The following is a 24,606-nucleotide window of genomic DNA, read 5'->3' as shown; positions in this document are numbered from 1 at the left end:
CCTTAACTAATAAATATTAAACTAATTTCTGCAGCCAGGACAGCTTTAAAGTACCTATTCTTGAGCAGGTGGTAACCCAGTTGTCTCCAGGAGCATTCAAAAATGTTCCTGAATATTCCTCTATGAAGAAGCTCCCTTTTTGTTTCTTGCTTACCAAACATTCAACATGGAGGAGCCCAACACCTAGTTCCATAACTCTTTTCCCAGCAAGTTTCATATATAATTTGGGCAGAATGAAGATGTGGGATTTTGGCAGGAGTGTGTACTTGCAGCATCTGTCTGCTTATGTCTTGCCTGTGAAAGGCATTGGTGTTCCATCTCTGTATGATTTATATTTTTGGTTACCAGTTGCTTTTGCACACTGCATGTAAGAATTTTCCAAAGGCAGAAATCTGCTTATAATACGCTCTTTTGAACGCATCTTTGCATAGGATACTTACTCGTCTTTGGCAGATGGGTTTTGTTCCATCTAAAGAACAGGGCTAGCAATAATTTTGTGGTAGCTGATTTTGTTCTGAACAACTTGTATTAGGAAGCATTAGTACACTCCAGAAATTTACTGAAAAAGCCTGCAAAGCAATGTCTACAGTGCAGGAAATGGGCTGAACCCCAAAACCTGCTCACTTGGACTGTTGTGCACTGAAATATGGGAATCTCATGGAGGTCATTTCTGCTTTAACTGTTCCTAGCTCAGTGAGTGGGGAGTGCTGTGCTGGCTTCTGGGTTCTTGCCCTCTGCTTTTCAAAGATCTTATCTTCTCCATTTTGCTGTTCTCTAACCTTTCCTTACTGATCTTATTATGCATTTAAAAAGTCCACATGTAGAAACAGTAGCATCCATCCAGTGTACTACTGCTGTTTTTTCCGCATAGTTGTTTTCCTTCCAGGTTCACAGAGGGGATTGATAAGGATTATTTAGCCTGTTTCCATGTGAAGACCAGACCCTAGTAATTTTTTCTGTAGCTAGTGGTCTGTTCAGTGAGTACTTGGTTAGCAACCAAGCTACAGCTGTAGTCACAGAATGATTTGGAGTGGGGCAAGAATATATTTTTGACCTATTTCCACCAAGGATGCAATGTCAGTCTTTTAGAAACTGAGAAGATATGACCATCTACGCATCCCTGATCTTTGCATGTATCACATATTTGCAGCAGAGGTGCAGCAAAGGCATGAGACTAGGTGCTTACTTTCCTCTTTGTATTATTTGTGGAAAAGCAGATGTTTCAAGGAGTTGTCCTGTCTTCTGACACATGTGGTGCTAGACTTATTACTGCTGCTTTTGATTGCAATTTTCAAAGTAGTCAACGTAGCCATTTGAGTTGCTTAATTTTTTTAATTTTACTTGCCCACGACTATTTGTGCACTTTGTAATTTGTGTGCTTCGATGTGCTGCTAATCCAAATACAGACAGAATCCAGAATGAAACAATCTGCAAGAGATGGGTCATATTCAGTATATATATATTTATTATAAAAATAAATTCTACTTACCTATTGCTTTTGATACTGATTTGTAACTTTCATCAATAAAAATTTTCTGTTGCTGTTTGCTTGTCGGTAACACAGGTGTTTGGAGAAGGTGAATCGTAAAATGCATTCTGAACTTTGTTAGACTTCAATGTACATGAACTATGTATCAATCGTCTTTCAGATACCTGGCTTACCGCAACTTCATGATTGACACCTATCGCTTAAACCCTCAAGAGTACTTGACCAGCACTGCCTGCAGAAGGAATCTGACTGGAGATGTGTGCGCTGTCATGAGGTAAAAACCATGAATCTTTCAGCCACTGCCTTCACTTTAACAAAAAGAAATAGGAGCTGCGTTAGAAATGCAAGTGGTCCAGTATGACAGCATAGGTGTGGGCAATAGCCATCGTGCTGTTGATTAGCAGTTTCCCCACTTTTATGGTAACCAGACTATTTTATACTGTTCTTTATTTATAAGATTCTGTCTGCTTGCTGAACCATGCCTACAGAGTTTGGATCTTGACTTGTGATTATTTAGGTTCTGATGTTTAGTAAGTATGTGGAGTTTTTTCAGAAATTCTGGTTTTGCAAGTCAGTTATGTCAGTTGTATGGTTGTGCAGCCCTCACAGTCTGTACATTGTCTGCAAATGGTTCCATGCATGCAGCCCTAGCTCTGCTTTGCCTTTGTCCTTAATTAAGTAATTTCCTGTTATCTATAACCAAAAATCTCATGTTTTGTTTTATGCAACATGCTGAAGTGCAGTCAAGTCCACACAAAACTCGCCGTGTGGTTTGTATTGCTATTCATGATTAGTGAAGGATTATAGAAGCTTCTGGATTTGTGTTTGATCCAGAAACATAAACTTCTTCCTTTGCTGTCTCCTTTCTGCAATGTCAAACACAAGCAAGGCTTTAGTTATTCAGTTTTTAATTTGTCACGTTGCTTCATAGAGTACATGCTTTTCTGGAGCAGTGGGGTCTGATTAACTACCAAGTGGATCCAGAAAGTCGTCCCATGGCAATGGGCCCTCCCCCTACTCCTCACTTCAATGTGCTGGCTGATACACCCTCTGGACTTATGCCTCTCCATATCCGCACTCCGCAGGTGAGCCCCGCAGGTTGCACTAATGTGTGTTTGCCTTAGCTCTAGCCGGTATATATCTCAGTAGAATAATTTGTGCGTGATTTGTTGAAAGGTTCACTTTTTTTGTCCATCTAGGTTGAGAGTTTCAGGTAGTTAGAATCTCCAAAACAAATCTGCTAGTATTGTGTGCAAGTGATATTATATAAAGTCATCTCTGTAGACTCATGTTCAACTTCTTTGTTCATTCAGTCTGTGTTCTGTTCAACATTGGTCTGAAAACCTTGAAAAACTTTTAATTCCTGCCTCTCTCATCTTTCTCTTGTAATGTTTGTTCACAGGTTCCAGCTGCTCAGCAGATGTTGAGTTTTCCTGAGAAGAACAAAGAGAAGCCTACTGATCTGCAGAACTTTGGACTTCGCACAGACATTTACTCAAAAAAGACTTTAGCAAAGGCAAGTATGTTAGGATTTTTTTCCCCTGTGCCTTCTGTTAAGCTTTCTTCCTCAAGTGTTGTCCACTAGATGACATTGAGACAACTTCTGTTACATTCCTGTTTTAGATTTCTTACGTCTCAGTGTAGGACACTAAGATGGTTGTGTTGTCTTTATTTCTACAAAATCTGATATCCATGTACCTATCCCAAGGAATTCAATACTGTCAGTCTTCAGACGCTGAACTCTTGTTATGTTATTGCCTGTTTTACCTGAATGGTTCAGAATGAACAAACTGTCCAATAATTCAGTACAAAAACTTGAGATCTTTCAGCAGGGTCTTCAACTATCCTGTTTTCCAAGTCTGAGCAGGATTTTCCAGACTGAGAGAACTAGAAAGTTGCTCGATTACAAAAGTTGTCACAAAACTATTGCAGGGGATGTTTTGGCACTGTCATTGCAATGTATTACATTGGATAGTTAAAGTTTTGAGGTATCACTGCAGTGATACCGGTAATTCCATAACCTCTTGCCTTTCTCCTGCTGCCTGATACCTGTGTGTGTACCTGATAGTGCTCAGAGGTGTTGCAGGAATACCATGTTGGTACTTCAGCATAGCCTTCAGTCTGGAAAGTCTGCAGTGTTCTGCTGATTAGTGCCTCTCTTGGGCAGACATCAGGCTAATTCTGTGTAATTGGTTTCTGTAAGTACAGTGTTCATTGTCCTAAGAGATCATGAATTAACTATTTAAAAAAACCCAATAAAACGAAAACACAAGAGATCAGGATTTATTTATAAAGCCTGATTCCATATCACGTTTCATGGATTGACTTTTTCACTTAGTTTAGGGAGGTATAAATATTCACCAAATTCATAATTTTTTTACTGATTCTAGACTCTGATTCTGTTTACAAGCATCTATGCCAATGAACTTGAGCAGATTTGTTTGCAGAAGTTGATTTCCCTTTTTGTTTTATGTGTGTGGCAGTTGTTTTTTTGGCTGTTCATACCAGCCTGTTTGAGAACTGATCAGCTGCTGGATGACTCACTTTGATTAATGTGTTCTGTTTGGGTTAATGATCTGTCTGAAATGCATCTTGAGATAGGATAGATTTACTTATCCTAAATACCCTTTTCCTTTTGCTGTGGTCTTGCACAAAGACATCCCATCTAGAGAATGGTCTTTCATAAGCAGGTGACAAGCTGCTTTGGTCTTTATTTGGCATGTAATGGATTAGGGTGTCTGTAATCACAGAAGGGGAGGTTTTCACCAAGAGTTTTGTAACTTTTAGAACATGTCAGGAGTTAACCATGAGGTATAGATTTGGGAGCAGCAACCCTTGGAGCAAGTGATTGCTGAATATGCTTGCTGTAATTAATCTGTCTTTTCAGATAGTTCAACTCACTTGTAAAGATTTATTATTTTCTTTACCGAGTTACTGATGAACTTTTAGATAAATGAACTTTTTTGGATCAGCATGCACCTTACACAGTCCAGTCTCTGCCTTGGAAGCAAAGGTTTGATGGGAGCTGAAGTTATGTTGACATAAACCCTATTCTGTTGAGAAAGGCGCCCTTTAAGCTGAGAGAATCCTAGGTGTGCCTGAATCGAGTAATACCATCACCTCAATGGGCAGCAGCCTCCTTTGGCTGTATGGCAGCTGGTGAGGGGGTTAGATACTCCATTGTGTCTGTTGGCTGCCGCTGTCCGTCGGTGTGAACTGTAGAATGCTTTGTGTAAACTGCTTTGTTCTTGGCATAATTTTACTGGTCAAAGTCAAGCTGACCAGCATGCCATCAGCACTCCTACTGGTTTTTATTATTTAGGAAAGTCCTCTGTTCTGTTTGTTGTATGTGCAAGCAAAGATACCTGGGAGCCTGAGAAAAGGGTACCAAATCACTTTGCTTTAGCTTGGAATAAAAGAGGAGTTGCAGGTTCTCCAAGGTGTGTTGGGAAGGTGGGATTTGTAGCCCCCAGCCTCCACAGAAACTGCAGGAATATACTCACCTGCGTGCCTTAGCTATGTAAGTATATCATGTGAATTGAACTGCTGTATGAGATAACCAGGGATTTGTTAGCTGTAGTAGGAAGATTGTGAAAGGTACATGTTTGAGTGGATTGAATAACAGATCGTTCCCCTTTCCTTCTTAATGTTTTCTTTTCAAAAGTTCTGTGCAAAGAAACCTGTATTTCACTTTGGTTTTCCTGTCTTTTGTAGAGTAAAGGTGCAAGTGCTGGAAGAGAATGGACAGAACAAGAGACATTGCTGCTATTAGAAGTAAGTTAATGGAGGGTGGGGGCTAGGAAACCAAAACATGCAGGATATTACATGCTTTGAAAATCTACATATAGGTTAATAATTTTTTTGAAGTGGAGTTAGGTGACAACTGCATGCTTTTACAGAAACTGCGATAGCAAAGCAGAGTTTATAGTGGGAAGCAATCTCTTGAGACCCAACTGATACAGCTGGAGGAGGGGGGTGGTTGACTATCTGTGTATACAAGGCTGCCTTTCTGTCTGTTGCGGTTATGGCTTTTGAATTGGTTAAAGGTTATAGCTTTGCCTCCAAACCGTATCTCTTTATTTGACCATCATGGCTACGAGAATGTTAGCACTAAAAAGAGATGGCAGTAACATCTGTGTACTAGAGGGGCTTCATGTACTTTATGGTTCAGTTCTATCTGACTTGTATCTGCAAAGCAGAAATTAAGTGTTTAAGAACGTTTGCAGAAACTCAAGAGCAGATCTTGCAGTGCAGAGGTCTTTTCATTAACAGAAGTTACTAACAGTATGAAATAAATGCTCTTCAGGTAATGGTTTACCTGCCACTAAGATGAATATTTTGAAATTCTGATAAATTTAAAGGTTCCAGCTATGCCATAGCATGTTAAGGGAAACTGCTAATTTTTGAAGTTGAAATAGTTAAGAAACAGATGAGTCTATTTCCTGCCTCCTGCCACTAAGAAGGGAAGCTCTTTATTTGGTAGCTCTTTAATCCCATACATCTACTCATTCCTTTTGCCACAAAGCTGCACTTGATATATTCTTTAAGCTTTTTCTGAAGTCTACAAGAAATATATATGAGATGACTCAAATCCCATTGGTACTGTAAAAATGAGGTCAAAGAACTGTTAGCACAGTAGAATCTGGTCTTTGTCCCCACATTAAGCAATCTGATGCTCTTGAACCACATGGTAATTGTCAGGTCTCTTGGAGTTCCAGTCTAGGATGAAAACCATCACATGAGGTGCACTGCAGAAGTATGTTCTAGTCTTTCACACTCGCATCAGGGCAGCACTGTTTTTCATAGCGCTTTGTCAGAAGAATCTCGGTGGCCTGAAATAATTAATGTGCTGCCACTTCCTATAAAGAAATTATCATCTACCTAGCTTTCTTTTATATGAACATTTTCTTGACATAGAGGGTGGGTGGTTGATTTTTTTCCTTGTATGTAATTCAAGGTTCTGGTATAAGAACTCCAGTTTGGGCGCAGGGGGGTGTGTGTTTTTACTTGGAGAGAGCTTAAAGCAGACTGCAGTTGTGTGATTGTTCTGGCTTTTTTGTCTTGACATGTGTCAGTAAACCCATTGAAAAGTTAATTTCATAAGGAAAAGCATGGACAATGGATCTTGACAGTGCTTGATGGTGCTGAACAATACTCAGCTTCTGTGTGTGGCTTCTTTTCTAAGCCGAAGTGCCTAATCAGCAGCGTACTTTGATTCAGCCTTCAGAGATATGGAAGTGTGTTCATTAAACAGCCAAAATAGATTTTAATTTTTTTTATGTTAGGTTGATACACACTATTTAGCTGATACTTTTCTATTGGCACGTGGAAGAATTTTGCTTATAGGGTGAAAACAGCTAACATGTCTTTCAAGGCATTTTTGTATGGAGAAACAAGACTAATATCGTGATATGCTGGCTTCTTTGCTTACTAGTAGTAGTATTTAAAATTCATTCTTTTGAACGTTTGTAGCTTATGGTCATACATAGCAAGTAGTAGCCTAATGAAATAATCCAGGTGACGTATTCTTTGTTTTAAAAAAATAAAACAAAAACCTCTAAGTCTTGAGATTACGATTTTATTTAATGTGAGTTTAAATTAATAATGTTTTTGTTCTTCATTCTTCGTGGATTTAACCTATGAATAAATCAGTAAAGAGTATATCAGTTCAAGCATAAGTAATTCAGCTATAACAAGCCAGCTCAGTCCAATTAAATCCTCAGGGTAGCTTTGGGCAAATATATATGCAGTGGCGTTGCAAAGAATAAATCTTATCTAAAATAATTATTGTCCTTCCGCCTGTTGACTGAATAAATTGGGGGGAGGAAATACTGTTTCCCTTCCAGAATCATCTTCCCTGTCACACTTCTTCTCCATATCTCCACAGCTTACTATTATTGCATAGTTAAGTGCATTTTCAGCTATTTATAGTAAGGACAACTATTGTGAGAGCTAGTTCATCTAGCAGAAAAATAACAAGCAACGAAGGAGAATGAGCAAAAAAATCCCTGCATGGCCATGAAAAGCAGAGCTGATCTAATATGCTGGTGTGATTAAAAATGGATAGACAGCGACACATAACTTACAGCACAGAGATGAAATTAGGGAAAGTGAAATGAAGGTTGAATGTTGAACAAATATTTCCCCATGAGTATGACCTAGTGAACTAAGCAATTTCTCATTTCTTTGAACACTTGGGCAAGATCAGACAGAGGTTAGGAGAAAGGTTCATAAGCAGTTAGGGACCGTTGATTCCTGCAGTATGGACCAGGCTGTCCAATGTAGTCTGTCCTTGGTTCATTCCCAGACCAGATTATTCTTTCTTCTGAGCTTTCAAAACCCATCAAGTTGTCTAGCTTGTGGTCTTTAACAGTTCCTGTATTGTTCTTTCCATCCAGCTGAGCTCTGCTGGAGCGCAGTGTTCCCGTAGTCTGGTACTTGCCCAGCTAACACAGTGTTTTGAGGGAAGGTTCCCTCAAAAGACCCTATTCTCTCCATCCAGTGTACCTGAAGATATTCTGGGGTTTCTTCCCTCCTTACCACACAATTTAAGCAGTGAGGCCTAGCTATGAGAGAGAAACTTAAAACTTCAGCCAGGTAAAGCTTAAATCGCTTTCAGGTCAGGGGGGCTAAAAAACTCCTCCTGCTGCAGGCAACTTGGTCTTTTTTTCTTCAATTTGTTCAGTGCCTCTTGGATCTCTTAACACTTTCAGATTTAACTCATCTGTCTTTTTAGTTAGTCCACTTCCACATCTTTGAAAATGCTACTCAGTTTGCATTTTTCCCCAACTGACCTTCAACATCCATGACATGCCCAGGGGTCCTGTTCAAGTAGACTACTTCGGCTTTGAAGAATTCTCATAGCTTATGTTTTAGCTGCAAAAATGCTGAAACACTTTTCCTCCAGAACTGCTGTGAAGAAAACAGTATGTTCAGAAATGTTTTGTGTTGATGAAAAAGACTGGTTTATGTAGAGTCCTGCAGGTGAATGTCTTCTGAATGCACACCCTTCATATATATAGTAACTTGTTTTGTGGAAGTGTGCCTTCCCAGATCAGGGAACTCCTAAGACATGAGGCTGATGGCTCAGTTTCTGTCTTCTACTTGTCACTAGTAACTCTGCTGAAACATCCAGCATATTAACTTTGTGTATTTGTGGGTACTACCCAGACTTGTTGGATGTGTCCTCATTGTGATGTCTGATGGATACAGTCCAGTTGAGTAGCCCATTTGCTCTGAATTCTCCCTTTATGCTATGAAAGGTTGTGCATGTGGAAAGTTAAGTCAGCCTTGTGTGTTACCCTGGAGGTTGAGATTTCTGATAGTTCTCAGCCTTGTGGGAAAGAATTGGAAGTATTGAAAAGCCATTAACTTAACATTCACGCTTAAATGGATATTCTGCTTGGTTGGGGAAACTCAGTTGTCATGAGTAGTTAGTTGAGGAGGATGATTTCTGTGTCTTCTAAACTATATTATACCTGCAAGTAGGTGCCTTAAAGTCCAAGGCAGCCTGCCTGATGGCCAGGAAGTCAGCAAGGACATATCATAGGGATCCTCCAAGCAGTCTAATAATACCTACTTCAAACTCTCTTCTTCCCCCTCCCCAAGTTATTGCTAGAACACCTGCTCGCTTGCTGTGTAGCAGCGCAGGAGTTAGCTACCTTTATGTTTGTTGTAGGGTAAGTACAGAACCAGCTTGACTTCCTGGCCAAATACTTTAAACTTAAAAATGAAAGTGGGATCTGCAACTCAAACAAAGAAAGGCGTTTACCACCCTTGCTCAGGTCTCTGGTATTAAATATTTTCAGAAGACTTCTGTTATGACTGTGAGATGCAGATCCCCTTTTCATTTTTAAGTTTAATGTATTTTTGCCTAGGTCTCAAATGGCTTTTTACTTTTTCTAGGTGACTGGACCATGAATCATCTCAGTAATGTAAAAGTTAATGGTTCAGGATACTTCAACACTTATTTTATGCTATCCAAATGCTTAAATAATAAAAACAGTTTTCAGGGAAAAAAAAAAGCACTTGTTAAGGGATAATATTCTATTAGGCTACCACTTTGGGTTTTTACAGTACTAGTTTGTTAGTTTTTCAAAAACTAGTGCAGGGACTTCAGTAGCTCATTGTTATTAAATTGCTTTGTTAAGACTTTTCTTAAGTAAGTTTAAAAGCGACTGAAATTCTGAATTACAAAATCTTTTATTTAATCTGGAAGTCCTTACTTTATCAGGTGGCTTATGTACATAATAATGATTTGTTAACCTGAATGCATAACAAAAATCAGACTGGTTAACAGTTGCTAGAGAACTTATCTCTTCTGGCCTCATGATACCGAATATATTTTGCTCTTTTCCCCTGGTATATTGGTTTGATGCTCTTTCATTTTCATAACATCTGTTGGATCTAAAAACTGGACTTTACCATCATAGCTAGTATATGTGTGTGAGAGAAATCTTGTTCCTGCCTCAAAGGGCTTAGTGTGTTAAGACATAAATGAGAAAGCGTAAGAGTGCCCTCAGGGGGAGTAGTTATGGGAATTAAAAGAATTGGTGAGACTTGGTAGGATAAGCGAACTTACTTCTCTGTAAAGCTTTTCATGTGAAAGCAAAATGGGGAAACACTAACTATGCAAATATTATTGGTAAATCCCAAATCTTCTGACAATTCTTTTTGCTACAGTAACAGCATAAAACTTGTGTGATGATCCCTGCAGCTTAAATTTAGCTGATGTCCCAGTGAGATGTTCATATTTCTTATGCAGAATAGTTTTGCTACCAGAAAAAAGATGATTTTAAATAGTTGTCTGATCCCGATTTATTGTTCCATCACCAAAATAACTAGTATTGAAAAATCTTTTTGCATAAGGTAGGTTTGTTCCCCCCCTCCTCCCCCCCGAGTAGTCAATGTATATTCAATGATTTTTGTCTTTTGCAGGCTCTGGAGATGTATAAAGATGACTGGAACAAAGTCTCAGAGCATGTTGGGAGCCGTACCCAAGATGAATGCATTCTCCATTTTCTGAGACTTCCAATTGAAGACCCCTATTTGGAGAACTCTGATGCATCTCTGGGCCCGCTGGCTTACCAGCCCGTACCTTTCAGCCAGTCTGGCAATCCAGTGATGAGTACCGTTGCTTTTCTGGCATCGGTGGTGGATCCCCGGGTGGCATCAGCCGCAGCAAAGGCTGCGTTAGGTACGGGTTTGCCCCAGCAATTTTTTTCGCCTTGTCTCTACAACTTTGCCTTTTGTTAGTCTGCTCTTAAAATCAACTGTTTCTAGAGTTTCTTAAGGATGAGTAGTAAGTTGTAAAAACAAATTTACGTGTATGTAGAAAACGGGTCTACTGATATCCAGTTTTGTGTTCTGTTGTTACTGAAACGGCCAATTTACAGGCAAGTTAGAATAGCTCTTAAAGGCCACTGAATGTCTAAAGATGGCTTGCATTCCCCTTTTGTGCTCATTGACTATTGATAGTGTTTGCAAGCACCACCTAGTAGTTGGTGTTACTATGACCACTCTCATTAATAGTTCCTTTCACTTTTTTCCTTATTTTTCCACGTAAAACACAATTTTATAAAATTGGGAAGAGGTTCTTTCCTACTACATTTGAGAGAGAAAATTAACTACCAAATGCAAAAGAAGGAACTTCTATATTTGAGAATTCACTTTGTCATGAGATTTACCTGCACATTGATTGGAGAAAAACGTAACTTTTAATTTGCATTAAAACCCTCACAGTATAACATTTTCTGTGTGATTTTTAACAGAGGAATTTTCTCGAGTCAGAGAGGAGGTACCACTGGAGCTTGTTGAAGCTCATGTAAAGAAAGTACAGGAAGCAGCAAGAGCCTCTGGGAAGGTGGATCCAACATATGGACTAGAGAGCAGCTGCATTGCCGGAACAGGTCCAGATGAGCCAGAGAAAATCGGTAGGCTGTCCATCAAAATGCAGAAATTTCTGCAGATGAGGTTCCTTAGGCATTTTCTTCTGACTCATAATAAACCGTAAGTTTACCTCCAATAGGAGGTGGAAATTGTAGGTAATTCCACAGGTCATTCCACTTCTGCTTGCTGCAGGATTATTAACTCTTGACACCGAATTAATGAACTTAGGACCAGCTTTAGTTTTAGAAATTTGTTTTCCTACTCTCACTACATGGAAATGTCATTGTTTGGGATGCACAGAGTTGAGTGAGCAGAAATACCAGAGCAGAACATTTCATCCTAATTCTGTGGGTATTAGAGTAGTTAGAGGATGCTGCCTTTCTAGCGCTATAGTTATGGTAAAGCAAACTGAATTTTATTGGCTCTTTGTGCTGCAGATGAATCTATAATGTTATATCACACCTTTCAGTAATCAGTTTTAATGTAGGTCTTGTACTCCTGAGTACGTTGCTAACCATGGTGGTAGCAGAAGAGAAACTTTTTATTAAATGGTGGACTGGTACACAATAATGCCACAGTTCTTGGCTCTTGTTGTACATTACACTGCCATACTAACAAGGTCCTGGTTTAGAGCTTGGTTTCAGTTGAGCTATTTTCTGCAGTATTCAGCAGGTACTCTGGTATTATGTCTCTTACCTGAAACCTTGATAGGTGCAAATTGTTTATTCATTACTATGGAGAGTAAAAGCATATATTGTGACAACTCCCTATAAAGTGAAACCTCTTTGTGTAACCCCTTCCTGTTTATTTTGGTTCTCCTTCAACAGTAAAATGAGTAGACACGCACAGTTTGCTATATACCTACTGACTTTCTCAAAGACTTTCATCTCTTCAGTTTGGTACAGATCTACCATCTTGTCAGTAGATCTTTTATTTTTCTCTCCAGCATTGTTGGCTGCTGTTTTGTTCAGCTTATCACAAATCATTTTAGTGAATTTAGTGATTGGATATTTAAAGGCACTTATAGCTTTGGGTAAGAGTGAACAGAATGTAAACTAGATTGACTGGAAGGTTTGATTTGGCCTGTGCTTGTGCATCTCATAGTTGACCTGCTGTCACCCCGTCTAGAGACATGAGCAAGGTGCCAGATTGTGTGATGGGATCGTAAGGGACCCGTGTGTTCCAGTGCTCTTCAGTTATCAACTGCTAGTAATACAGGTGAAGATGCGGGTCTACTATTTATGGTACTTAATGTCCATTGTAAAACTACACTTCTAAATTAGATTTAAAAGTACTGCTTAACTCATGAAGATATTTTTAAATAGAAAAGAAGTTAACAGACCACTCAATCCTTCTGTCACGTTTTTTAGTTCTATGCTCGGTGGAACAGACTTGATGTGAGGCAGCTCAGTGTTTTGGGAAGATGTGGAGTATATGCTTAAAGGGGAACGCTAACATCTGGAATATCTGCTTCTCCCTGTTCTGCAGTGCTCTGTTGCCCAAAACTGACAGCAAAAATTGAAGCTCTGTTGAAAGGGCAAGGCTTTGGGGTTTATTTTCAAGTCTGCTATAAAACAAATCTAGATGTTATTCCATCTGGGACCAAGTTTAATTTGATAAGTTGAGCTTATTTTTAAATAACTAAGTTAAATTTTTCTTCCTGGAGCTTTGTTTCCCTTTTCCATATTCCCCAAGTACCAGTGTCACTGTAGTATGTTAAGGACCTCTGTAACATGTATGCTACTTTGGGTCTTTATTCTTAATCCTGCAGCAGGACCGTGGAAGTTTACCATTGCTAGTCTGTAGGTTAGCCATTTCTCTAGGAGAATTTGCGCACAAGTTGCAGATAGAGATTTTGAAGTGCTTGTCACTTAATATGGGGAGTTTGGAGAGCAGATGACCATAACACGATTATTTCTGAATGAGCTGTGTGGTGAGTTCTATAAGTAATACTGTCCTGTTATAGTTAATGCGATTTGTATTGGGCTGTGACTAATGGAATAAATTAGGACAACAGCAGATGGTTCTCCCTGGGGGAGCTGCTCAGCAAGAGTGAACTGGGTCACTCAACAATCTGCGGTGCCTTCCACCACCAAAACAGCTTTGCACTGGAGGGCATGGGGGAATCCATAGGTTGCACTTGCAGAGGTGTGTTTAATATATTGAAGTATAGTGTTGTGGTGTGTGCAACTTCTGAAATGGAGCTGTGTTTTTGCATGGCTAGACCTGAAGTTTTGTATTTAAATGTCGCTATGGAGAACTAAAAATATCTACTTGGGGTTCCATACTATAATTGAAGTTCATTGGTTGTTATATTTTAGAAATAAATTATATCACAGCTCCATCATAATTTTAAAACTCTTAATATTGCTGAATTACAGGCAATATGGAATGCAAAAGGGGAAAATATGACTGGAACAGATTGCAGGAGCTTAGGTTAATATCCAAGAAACTCCTCTTTAAGTCTTCATTGTTAGTTTTTCTAAAAGCTGATGGTGGTTCCTTTTAAATTGATACAGTAAGGCTTCAATAGAGTTAAGAGGAGACTCAAGTGGTTCAGATGCTGTGGTAAGCATGGTAGACACTGTCTTTTGCTTTCCAAGATAGTGCCCTACTGTAGGTTAGAGTACAGTAGATGAAGATGCTCTCTCTGCATCTGTTTTAGTAAAAACGAATTGAGGAGAGCAAACAAGGCATCCTAGCTCTTCAGGCTATCGATTTGGCTCCAGAGAAGGGAAATAGTCAGTATGCCTGTGGTACTTAGCAGTTTCAATTAAGTCTTCACTGAGCATGTGCACTTTCTTAATGACTTTCCAAAGGTGATTAACTACATTGATTGCATATATGCCTGTGTTGGAGGCAGTTACTTGTGCATTTTAGGTCGTATTCTAACAAGTGTTTCACTGAAAGTATTTCTGCTGACACAAGTGTGTGGATGCTTCAAGCTGTAGCTCATCTGTGACAGTAAACACTGAGGGAATGGTGGTCTGATTTACTGGCTCTGCTAAAACTGTAAGCGACTTAAATGGATGATTAAATTTAACATTTTATGGATGATTTTGTATCATTCTCAAATACACATACTAGAAAACTACACACAAGTATACATACACGGGAGAAGTTATTTTGCTTCATTTTTGGCAGGATAATTTCTCTCGTGGTCTCCAGGGTGTGCTTTAACTCTGAAATAATGCAAACGTTGCTAAAATGAACAGACTCCAAGTACTTCATTCACTTTGCATGTATCCAGGTGCCTGTGAGCTAGTTCTGCACCACTGGAGAATTGAGCCCATCAATCCTCTTGTGATGAACTCGTGCAGCTGGCACGAAAGCTGCAGCAGCTTTCTGTGAACTCTCCACCCTTCTCCGTGGAAGCCCACCTGGTTATTGTGCTGTACGCCCATGAGCTGCATGAAGCAGAAACAGACGAAGCTCTGACAGCTGTGGAGTCATGACTTACTGTGGAAAATGTAAATTACGGTTTAGATAATAGCGTAATTATCATATTCAGACCCAAGAGTTTTCCATAGCTATAGTATATTTCCTCTCAATTAAATACTAATATTCAAGCCTGACTTTTGACAGGTTGTGTGTGTTGCCTTAGTAAAAACAGAGGAGGCTAGGATGTCTTGAGGGCATCTTTAAACTATTTGCTGAGTTGAAACTCATGCTAGTGATTCTGTGCATTTCTATGTGGTGTTTTGCTTATTGTTCTTCTGATGACAATGGAGGTTATGTATCTGCTCATGCTGCAAGTGTCTGTTTGCTTGTAATGCAGTAAATTCTTGCCATGGAAATATTTAATAGTTTTACTTGTTGACTTAAAGTCAATTTAACTTCTCTGTAACGTCACTGGGCTTCATCAGAAGTCATAAGTTCTTCATGTATTAGAAATCAGGGCTCTGTGTTCTTGGAGATAATAGGCAAAACAGAACAAGCTTCCATAGAGACAGAAAATATTTGCTGCTTCAGGTTTGAAGAGAGGCATGGAGAGGCAATGTTCCCTGGTCTGCAAGTGGTTTCTTGTTTCTCCCTCTTGAAAGATGTCTTGTGGTGTCTCACAACCATCTGCTTCTTGCTGATTCAAGAAGTACCGTTAATTTGATTCCCCACATCCCGCAAGGTATAATACCAAACCTGCTGAAGAGGGTTAAAGGCATCATTGTGCCATGTAAAAGGGATTACAGGGTCTTTCTCATTAAAGGTAAGTCTTCAGCTTTTGTAACAGGGACGTGTATCTCCAACTAATCAATTCCTGTTTGCATTGTCTGTTAGGTATTTTCATTAACCTCATTAGATCATACAGAAAAATCAGTAAGGTTGTGTTCATATCCAACTGAAAGGCAGGAGTTGTTTCTGTCATTCTCATGCAGAGTCAGAAATGGTTTGGGTTTTTTTCTGATCCTTTCTTGTTTAAATTACAGATTAATTTTTATGGGACTCTTAATTGTTTTGAGGTACTTTCAGCAGCCTGTAATTTAGAAGCAAAAAACTGCCTCAACCCAGGTAAACTTATTTAACCCCTAAACTAATAATTGATAGCTTTCATTTTCCTTATACATGTAGTATTTCAGCATGGCCCCCTCGATGTACACAAGTGCAGAATGACTTATTCCAGTGGGAACTGCAGAGGCATAGCGCTGTCACTGCAAATAAGGGCTTAGTAGCTAATACGACAAAACAGTTTTCAAAAACCATTGACTACAACCTGCCTAAAGTTGTCATCCTAATTTTAAAGTAACATTTATTATTACAGCCAGGACTAGAAAACCTAAGTTAAATCAGGATATTCACAATAATCTTACTGTCATACATACATACCTTCTGACTCTTTGTAGCTGAGTATGTCCCTCTAATGTAAAAGAACACTTTGTTTTGGAAAGTGTCTGTCAAATGTTTTGTGATGCAAGGGAGAGTCCAAGGGCAGTTTTCCTTACTGTGAGATGCTCTATGTGCTTTTTTCTTTGAGAAATTTTTCTCTAAAGGTTGGATGGAAAGGAGTTTGTCTTTCTGGGGTGTCCTGTTTGCCTTGGAACTTCCTCCGCAGCAGTAGTCGCTTGACAACTCTTACCATGGTCTACAGATTGGTCTACAAATTTTTCCAGAGAAACTGTGGATGCCCCATCCCTGGTAGTGTTCAAGGCCAGGTTGGATGGGGCTTTGAGCAACCTGGTCTAGTAGAAGGTGTCCCTGCCCATGGCAGGGGGGTTGAACTAGATGATCTTTAAGGTCCCTTCCAACCCAAACCATTCTATGATTCTATGAAATAAAAAAAAGGAATGTTTAATAAAACTTGCCCCAATACTTGCAGAGAATTAATACCAAATGCTTGGAATTTATGATAATGCTTGACATGTGTGTAGTGCATCATAAACCTACACAAACTCATTCTGTGCTCATGTCTTCAACTGCCGCAGCAACTCATGCACTGCTGGACACTGCTTTTCTGAAAAACTTTACCTTAAGATGGGAAACCTTGAAATGTGTCGTAATCAGAAAACAAAACCCACCACATTCAAAATTGAGTTTAGAGTAGAAAGGCAGTTCAGTCTTACCCGAAAGACACAAGAACAAACTGACTTTGTGAGTAGAGCAGAAAAGCCCATGTCTTACAGGACTTCATTTTATGGCATTTGTAGGGGCAACTTACACAATTATTGCCTTACAGCTTTCTCAATGTGATTCAGAATCTAGCAAGGAGTACTGTCACCTGTGAAGTTTTGCATTCCTTAGCAAATCATGTGCAATTGTGTGACAAGAACCTTCTAGGGAATTTTTTCTCCTCCCTTGGAGTGTATATGTGAAGCTGCAGGTTTCTGTAGGAACTCCTTTGGACTAGAAGCCTTCAACAAATGAGGTAGTAGCCTGATGGTTGAGATGCTCGGTGCTGATACGGGATGCTGAGACTTGAGTCTGGAGATTCTAGTCTGGAGAACTTCAGCTTCAGGTTCTCACCTTCCAGAGTAGTGAACAAATTATCAAGTCATTAGCTTTTAAGAGACAGAAGCCTCCCCGTTCTGACTTAAAATTGTCTACAGACTAGAGCTTTTCTGGCCAGTTTCACTCTGACCTGGAGTTTTGTATGAAGCAGAACTTAAGAATTGATCCACTTCTCCCTGTGGTTAAGTTTTGGGTTGTTTATACAAAATTATAGACTTTTTACTTCAATTACACTGTATCCCAATACTAGGAATCTTGAAGTTCTTGGTGTTTGGGCTAAGCCACACCAGAATGAAAATTTGTGTATTCCTGTGCATTATTTTTGTAGTTTGAGCTCATGATCTTCCACTCTACCAACTCAAGCACACTTGGAGTGTTCTGTACTGTTTCTGCTTTTTTTGCTAAAGGAGAGAATAAAGCTTTCTTTGTAAAGCTTTCTCTTTCGTTTGCTAGGAGGGATGACACTTCTAAGCCCACTTTGGAGCTCTGCTTCTAGGCTTGAAATAGCTATCTGACAAAAATCTAATCTAGATTTTCCCTGTGACATTATTAGGTCACTAAATCCTAACTCTGAAATAAAACTTCTGAGGAGGTATGTCCCCAGTCTCCATAAATTGAATTATGGTGGCAGATACTTCAGATAAGCAGGTTTATCATCTTAAAATAAGCCAAGAGGAAAACCATTATCTTTCAGTCAGACAGTTTAGTATGTTTTTCTTATATATGGAAGGTACTTTTGTAAAAACTTCTCTACAGTTGTTGCTGTTAAAGCAAAACACTCTGTACACCTGTTTTTCTTCAGTGTAGCACAGGGGAATTACCAGTAAAATGAGGATTACTGAAAATGAACGCCCAACACCAGCTAATGTCTTCAGAAGCTTAGAGATGGATCAGGGCTTTTCACCAGCAGTTTTATATTGGTATGGCAGCATGTGTTGGAGTCCATGATCTAAATAAGCTCCTTCTTTAATATCCTGTACATTAAATTGTACTAGAGTCTGTTCTACAGAACAGAAACGAAGATCCTAGACAAGGTGTATGAGATTGTGCTGACACTTCCCTCTTGTCCATTATTGCAGAACAGCTGGGTGCTGCAAATAAATCAGGATTTCTTGGACTTTTAAATAATCCATATGCAAAATACCAGAAAGTAGTGGTACATTATTCAGACACCTTCATGGTATTCTCCATCAATATGCTTGTTGTTATCCTCTTATCTCAGAGGCCTGCTATTATTAGTAGGAACACTTTAAATAAATGCTTTGTAAAGGAATAACTTAATGAATGAACTAAGGTCTAGCAGGGAGAGGTGTGTCCTAAGCACAAGAATATACTAACTGCTGTTAGAACACTCACTTCTCTTCTGAGGTGCATGCATCCAGTGCGTGGTACCAGTGATTTTTTTTTTTATTATTATTTTTATTTCTCTTTTCTTTTTCATTTTGGTCTTGCATGTGTACCAGTTAGGCTGTTATCTAGTCTTCTGTTCTGGATGCTGAAGTTAGATGGGATAATAACTTAACTGGTCAGCTGCTACTCAAAAAGCAATCTGTAACGCAAGGGTGCCTGGCTCTGTTTTGGCAGAACTCTTCAGATATCTCTGTAACAGCTATTTGAATGCCAAACAGACAGTAAATAAGAGGTTACAAGCTTGAAGAGCTCAGTCTAGCCAGCCAGAAAAAACCAAACAAAATGAGCAATAGCAGGAAGCCCGTAGCTGTGTATTGAAGCTAGGGTTTTTTCATGCTTGATGGTAGGGCACTCTGAAAGTGCTTGCGGTCAAGGTCAGGCTTTTATGGGTGTCTGGCAAACTTGTTTTGGGTTCCAAATATGAAGGCGTAAGAGGCAGTGGGTGCTGTCTGGACCCACGCATCCACGGCAGTGAGAGAACCTGCCAAGTGTCCAAATAGCTCATATTATATACTTGTAGCTTCTTATGACTGTTTCCCAAATGACTTGTACTCTTCTGTTGTGATCTCTGAGGAGAGGAGTGCTTCTTTGGTCAGACACTAGGTAGAGATTTTTGACGACCAATTCAGAACCGGAGGCTGCAGCGGTGTAGGTGAGCTGCCTGTGCTCTCTGTAGAGGTCTCCTCTGAACGTGTGCTTGGCACGCTTCTCTTTTTCCATAAGGAAGTACTTCATGACTCCAGTATGGGAACCTTGGCTTGGAGCCAGCCTTGGCAGAGGCTGTCACGTGTGATTCCTCTGAAGATTCAGGTCATGGTGTAAGGCTGAGGCTCCACCTCCTGGAGAAGTCCAGGAAAAGGTTATTGCCCGGACAACCCAACTGGTGGTGTTACGGAGAGCCCTGTTGTAAGCAACATCTGTCGGCAATTCCTGAAGCCACTGGGGAGAAGTAAGAGCTCACCCAATGCTGTTATCTTCTTCAGCATTAGCACTGAAGGTGCAACTTGGCTGTGGTTTTTCAGAGCATCTTGGAAAGCATGCTTTTTAAAAAGCGGGGAGTTGGGCAGGCTATCCTGTGACAACATTGTCAGGAGGTGTGTTCGTTCATCCTCAGCTCTGTTTCTTATTTGTTTGTTTGGCTATATTTTGGATGCAGAGGAAACTCGGAGCTTTCAGCTGGTAATTTATGTGCTTTTCTTGCTTTATATCTAACCAACAACCAGCTCTTCTGCTCAAATGTGATACACATCTTATTTAGCACCTAACTAGGCAGCTGCAGTTGGGCTCTTGAGGAGCTGCAATACTGCTTTTTTCAGTGAGAAGGCAAAGAAAGTGTTAGGGTTTAATTTTGATAATTTCATTGATCCACTTTCCAGTATAAACCCACAAGTACTGGTGGTATTACAGCTGAGGAAGAAGCAAGAGAATGAATGGTCAAGGTCTGAGAGGACCGTCCAGGAACAGTTCTATCATAGGACTATACCTTTGGGGCCAGATTCTTTGATTTAAGCTTCATTGTTCAATTCAGACTCAAGCATGTGCTTTGAATGTATTTCTGAGGGCTTGGATATGATTTCAGAGTGCTTTGGGGAGAAATGTGTTTGGAGGAACAGCACAAAGAGCCATACAGGACTGGAGAACCAGTTGGTCATCATGTTTATGCAGAGCAGCAGGTACAAAGGGTGTGAAATGAGGTTTCACCGTGCAGGGTTTCACATCAAACCAGCGTGGAGGATAACTGCTCGCTGCCTTGAACTCTGGTGGGTTTTGGGGCCAGAAATAACAAGAGATCCTTAGTGTTTTAAGAACAGTGTCAGTGCTTTAACAAGTTTGCTACTGCTTAATGTTACTCTGGTGTTGAATAATTATTTTGAAGTCTGCTTTGGAGAATTCTGGTATTTGCACCACCTGCAAAATGGAATTTAAATCTTCAGTTGACCTGCAGTGCATGACAATGCCTCTGGATAGACCTTTCATCGAAAGCAGCTCAGGGGATCTTGTGCTAAGGAGGAATTACAAGTCTGGCAGCACCGTAATTGAGGTTAATCACGTAACTGACAACCATCTACAGAATCAAATTGCCTGTATTGGGAAAAACATTTTATAATACCATGACTTACCAATGGGAGTTACTGTATGACTTGAATATTGCAGAACTGTGCATCGAACTGTCCTTTATGTAGCTAAAATGGATAGATTTGGTGGTGTCTCTCTAGATGGGTAAACTAGGGGTTTCAGCAGAGCATAGATAATTTAATGTTTTCTTCTGCTTGTTGGACTGAAAAGAAAAACCAGTTAAATTTAGATTTGCAAGTAAACTTGATTTTTAAACTAAAATTAGTGTAATAAGCTTTAGTCTTCCAGGAGTTTAGTGTTGTGGCTTTCTTTAAACCACTGTTAGAGAACAGAAAATTTTAGTTGACCCTGAAATATATGTCGAGTGTGATAAATGGATGTTATGGCAGTTCTAAATATTTTACTTACTGCTTTTCTCAGATGGAGCTGAAGAAGAAAAGATGGAAACCGAGACAGATGGGCAACAGTCTGAGAAGGTAAGCTTGGCTCAAAACACTGGTTCTGAAAAGATACTTCTGACACTTACGAACCTGAATTGCTACGTTCTAAAATACCTGATAAGAAAGGTAGACAGTAGTGTGCTGGTCAGTGTATGTGTCCATAGGGAACAGTTTTCAGTCTCCATAGTGCTTCATTTTCTTACGTGTGATTTAGTCTCAAACCGTACAGAGACAGTTCTTTTGCTGGGCAAACGTCAATGAGACATTGGTGTGTTGTTTTCTAGTCCTGAGGAAAAAAAGGTTGGACTGGATGAAATGTAAACTGAGTGACACCAAATGAATTTGAGACTTAAGCTGCAGAAGGACATTGGTACATTATGGTTCATGACTCGTAGTGGTCTAAAGCAAGCATCACTTTGAAGTCTTGCCCTAGAAAAGTTTGTCTTGTGACTAATAGCCTTCCCAAAGTTGAATGCAGCCTTCAGCTCTGATGAGATCAGAGACATCAGAGCTTTCCAGGAAACGGGCGAGTTTGGGTTACTTGCAGTATTTGGCAACCGTTTCTGAGTGCGGGGTGTGGAGCTGAACAGAGAACCTGAAGGAGACTATTGCCCCAGCTGCATTGCAGCTCTCCAGTGGCAGTGTGAGTTAGGTACCTGTTCGGTCTGCATGATTGCTTGCAGCTTTAGTGGATGTGGGAGGATGAGATCTGTCTGACTAAGGTTGCCTGTAGCTGAGCTGGTCAATAAAACTCCTCGTTGCAAGAAGTCTGGGCTAACTCTTGGTTATAGATGTGTGTATTGTGTACTCTTGATGTTGGGTATGATGCATCCTGCCCATAAAGATCAGATATTTAGGAATTAATTCCTTCAACCTGTTGATAGTGCCTGCAAGAATGCAGTTGTTTTGGGCTTTTTCATAACCCCATGTCTGTAAACACAGTACCTCTTTCCAGATAGTCTACAATAATGGCACTGGCTGTGTTTGTTTCAGACCTGAACTGGAATTTAACTAATATCCTGGAATTAGAACATCGCCCTGTTAAATAAAAGGTGGTAGGCACTTACTGAGTCTGCAGCAACAGGTGGTATTTCTGTGTTGCCTGCTTCATCAAATGAATGAGATAAAACTAACCTAATGGCTGCGGAGTGTAGTCTTGATGTTACTTCTCACTCTGTTTTCAGGTAGTTCTTTTGCTGCCTTTCTGATAAATAGTCAGGTACACTTAGGGAGACGTAAGTGTAGAAGACTTGGTCAGAGCATGAAAAGATGCATTATTCTGTAGAGCAGAGTAAATGAGAAACATTCAACTCAGTCTGGAGTATTTTGAAGGGGAAAATGATGCTTTCAGTGTTAAGCATGAAGCTGCTGCTTGCTCTCTTCCACCGATTCCTGGACAGAAGCACCTTCCTATAACATGTAATTTAGTTGTAGCATTTATTGCCACAGGAGGCTGTTGTGACCATGAGTTCTGCAGAACTTGGAGCTGTGTGGATAGGTGAATACTGTATAAATTATTAACATAGCAGACACTGGAAAGGATATAACACTTATGCACAAACTACTGGAATAAATGGGGGCAGCATGGGGGGTAGAACATGTTATTATCTGTCATCTTAGTTCAGGATTTCTTGTACCTTCAGATGAACCCAGGTTGGCCTGGGTTACTGAATCTGATAGACTTTGTCCAGTATAACAGTTACTTTGTTATTCAGATTTCAGTTACGATTGTCAAAATGAGCTTAAGTAGCAGTCAACCTTTAAAATATAAGCTCTTCCTTTATGATAGTGAGTTAATTTGAAAGCTATAAACCAAGTTAACATTGAATGCCTTCTATAGCTCTCATTTTTCAAACAATCTTTCATCCCATTTAGGTTGAAAACAAAGCAGAGAGTGAAATTGAGGAAGGCGATAAAGTACAAGAAGGAGAAAATGAGAGAAATCCAGAAAAAGAGCAAGACAGTGAAGTGACTGCAGACCCCAAGCCAGGTAATGGTTCCCAGCTGTTCCTCAGGCTGTGTTAGCTTTAATAGCCTTCCTCTAAAGTAGTTGGAATAGACTATAAACTCAGCTGTGGCAGAAATATTTCCTCTTGCACATCAGGCTGCTTCATGGTTCAGTAGTAAATATTCTAGTTTAATTTCACTGCAGAGTTCAGGCACTAAATTCTTTCTTGAACTCATTTTAGACCTCAGCTGAGCTTTCTTGCACCGTGTGTAGTGACTGGGTGAAGAAATTGCAGTAGCAAAGTGCGTGTAGGTCATATAAATTTTCTTTTGCCTGTATTGCACACCATTTGATCATTTTTGATGCAAAGAAATGGGACTGCTCACTTCTACCCTTAGAAGTTAATATGTTAGCTCAGTGTCCCTGTGAAGTGATGCAGAGCCTTTATTTTGACAGCCTAAGGGGTACCGGGTTTTTTCTACATAAGACATTATTCTTCTTATTTATTTTTAACACGTTCCCCTTGTACCACATGGATATATCGTTTTTCCCTGGAACTTAGATTCAGTATTTTAGCACAAGGTAGAACGAGAAGCATTTGGATTTGATGTAACAATGGAGTTGATTTGGAAATGCAGCTGAAATTTTTCTGATGAGAGTAAGCTGATGGCAGAGTTGAATTGACAGGATGAAAAATAAAAGCATTTAAAGTTGCCCTATTTGTTGGATCAGATCCTCTTAGACTAGAATTGTTCCCCTGTCAGCATTTGGACGAATAGCAGTACCATAACGTAGGAATGTGACAGCATGTGGATGAATTAATTTGTTTGACTAACAGCAGCGTGCGTAGTGTAATTCCTGTCCTGACGCGATACTGTTAACAAGGGGAGAATGCACGTAACGGACTTGGCGGGAAATCTCTTTCAGAAGAAAAGGAGGCAGAAGAGAACAAGGAGAACGTTGATGCAAGCAAAGACAAAGAAAACGAGGCTGGGAAGAAGAAAGTGGAACACGAAATCTCGGAAGGAAACGTAGCTACAGCTGCAGCTGCTGCCCTTGCCTCAGCTGCCACCAAAGCAAAGGTTTGTTTTACACAAATATCCATTGGCTTGGTTTCCAGTTCACATTGGAACTCTTCTTAAAGTGGTCCTTTGTTCCAGATCTGTGCGGTTTCATGTTCTGATCTCTAATACCTTGAAGGAGCACAAGTGCCATCTTCAGTTTCTTCTGCTTGAACTCCTAAGTGAAACAGTGTACAGTTTTAATTTAGGTGGCTACTTTTATGGTTATGAAGTCGATGAACATCCCTAAGAAGTAGCCCCAAAATATGCTTGTCATTTTTGGGAAGACTTTTCTCTGCTCGATAGGTCTGGCTGTAATGCTGAGGACATAGGTCTGGGTGATAAAACGCTGAT

At 39.9% G+C, this 24,606-nt stretch overlaps 1 protein-coding gene across 1 annotated transcript in view; it reads left to right on the top strand.

Moving 5' to 3' along the window:
- Positions 1–24,606, top strand: part of SMARCC1 (SWI/SNF related, matrix associated, actin dependent regulator of chromatin subfamily c member 1) — a 90,717-nt gene that overhangs the window by 41,600 nt on the left and 24,511 nt on the right. The window contains 9 exon segments of the mRNA XM_030008095.1: positions 1,650–1,763; positions 2,421–2,574; positions 2,892–3,005; positions 5,204–5,263; positions 10,427–10,685; positions 11,260–11,421; positions 21,224–21,279; positions 23,119–23,233; positions 24,119–24,273. Of these exon segments, the coding sequence (XP_029863955.1) occupies positions 1,650–1,763; positions 2,421–2,574; positions 2,892–3,005; positions 5,204–5,263; positions 10,427–10,685; positions 11,260–11,421; positions 21,224–21,279; positions 23,119–23,233; positions 24,119–24,273 (1,189 nt within the window).

This window comes from Aquila chrysaetos, chromosome 3 (assembly GCF_900496995.4).
Source record: "Aquila chrysaetos chrysaetos chromosome 3, bAquChr1.4, whole genome shotgun sequence".
NCBI lineage: Eukaryota > Metazoa > Chordata > Aves > Accipitriformes > Accipitridae > Aquila > Aquila chrysaetos.
This window is presented reverse-complemented; position numbering and strand designations above follow the sequence as displayed.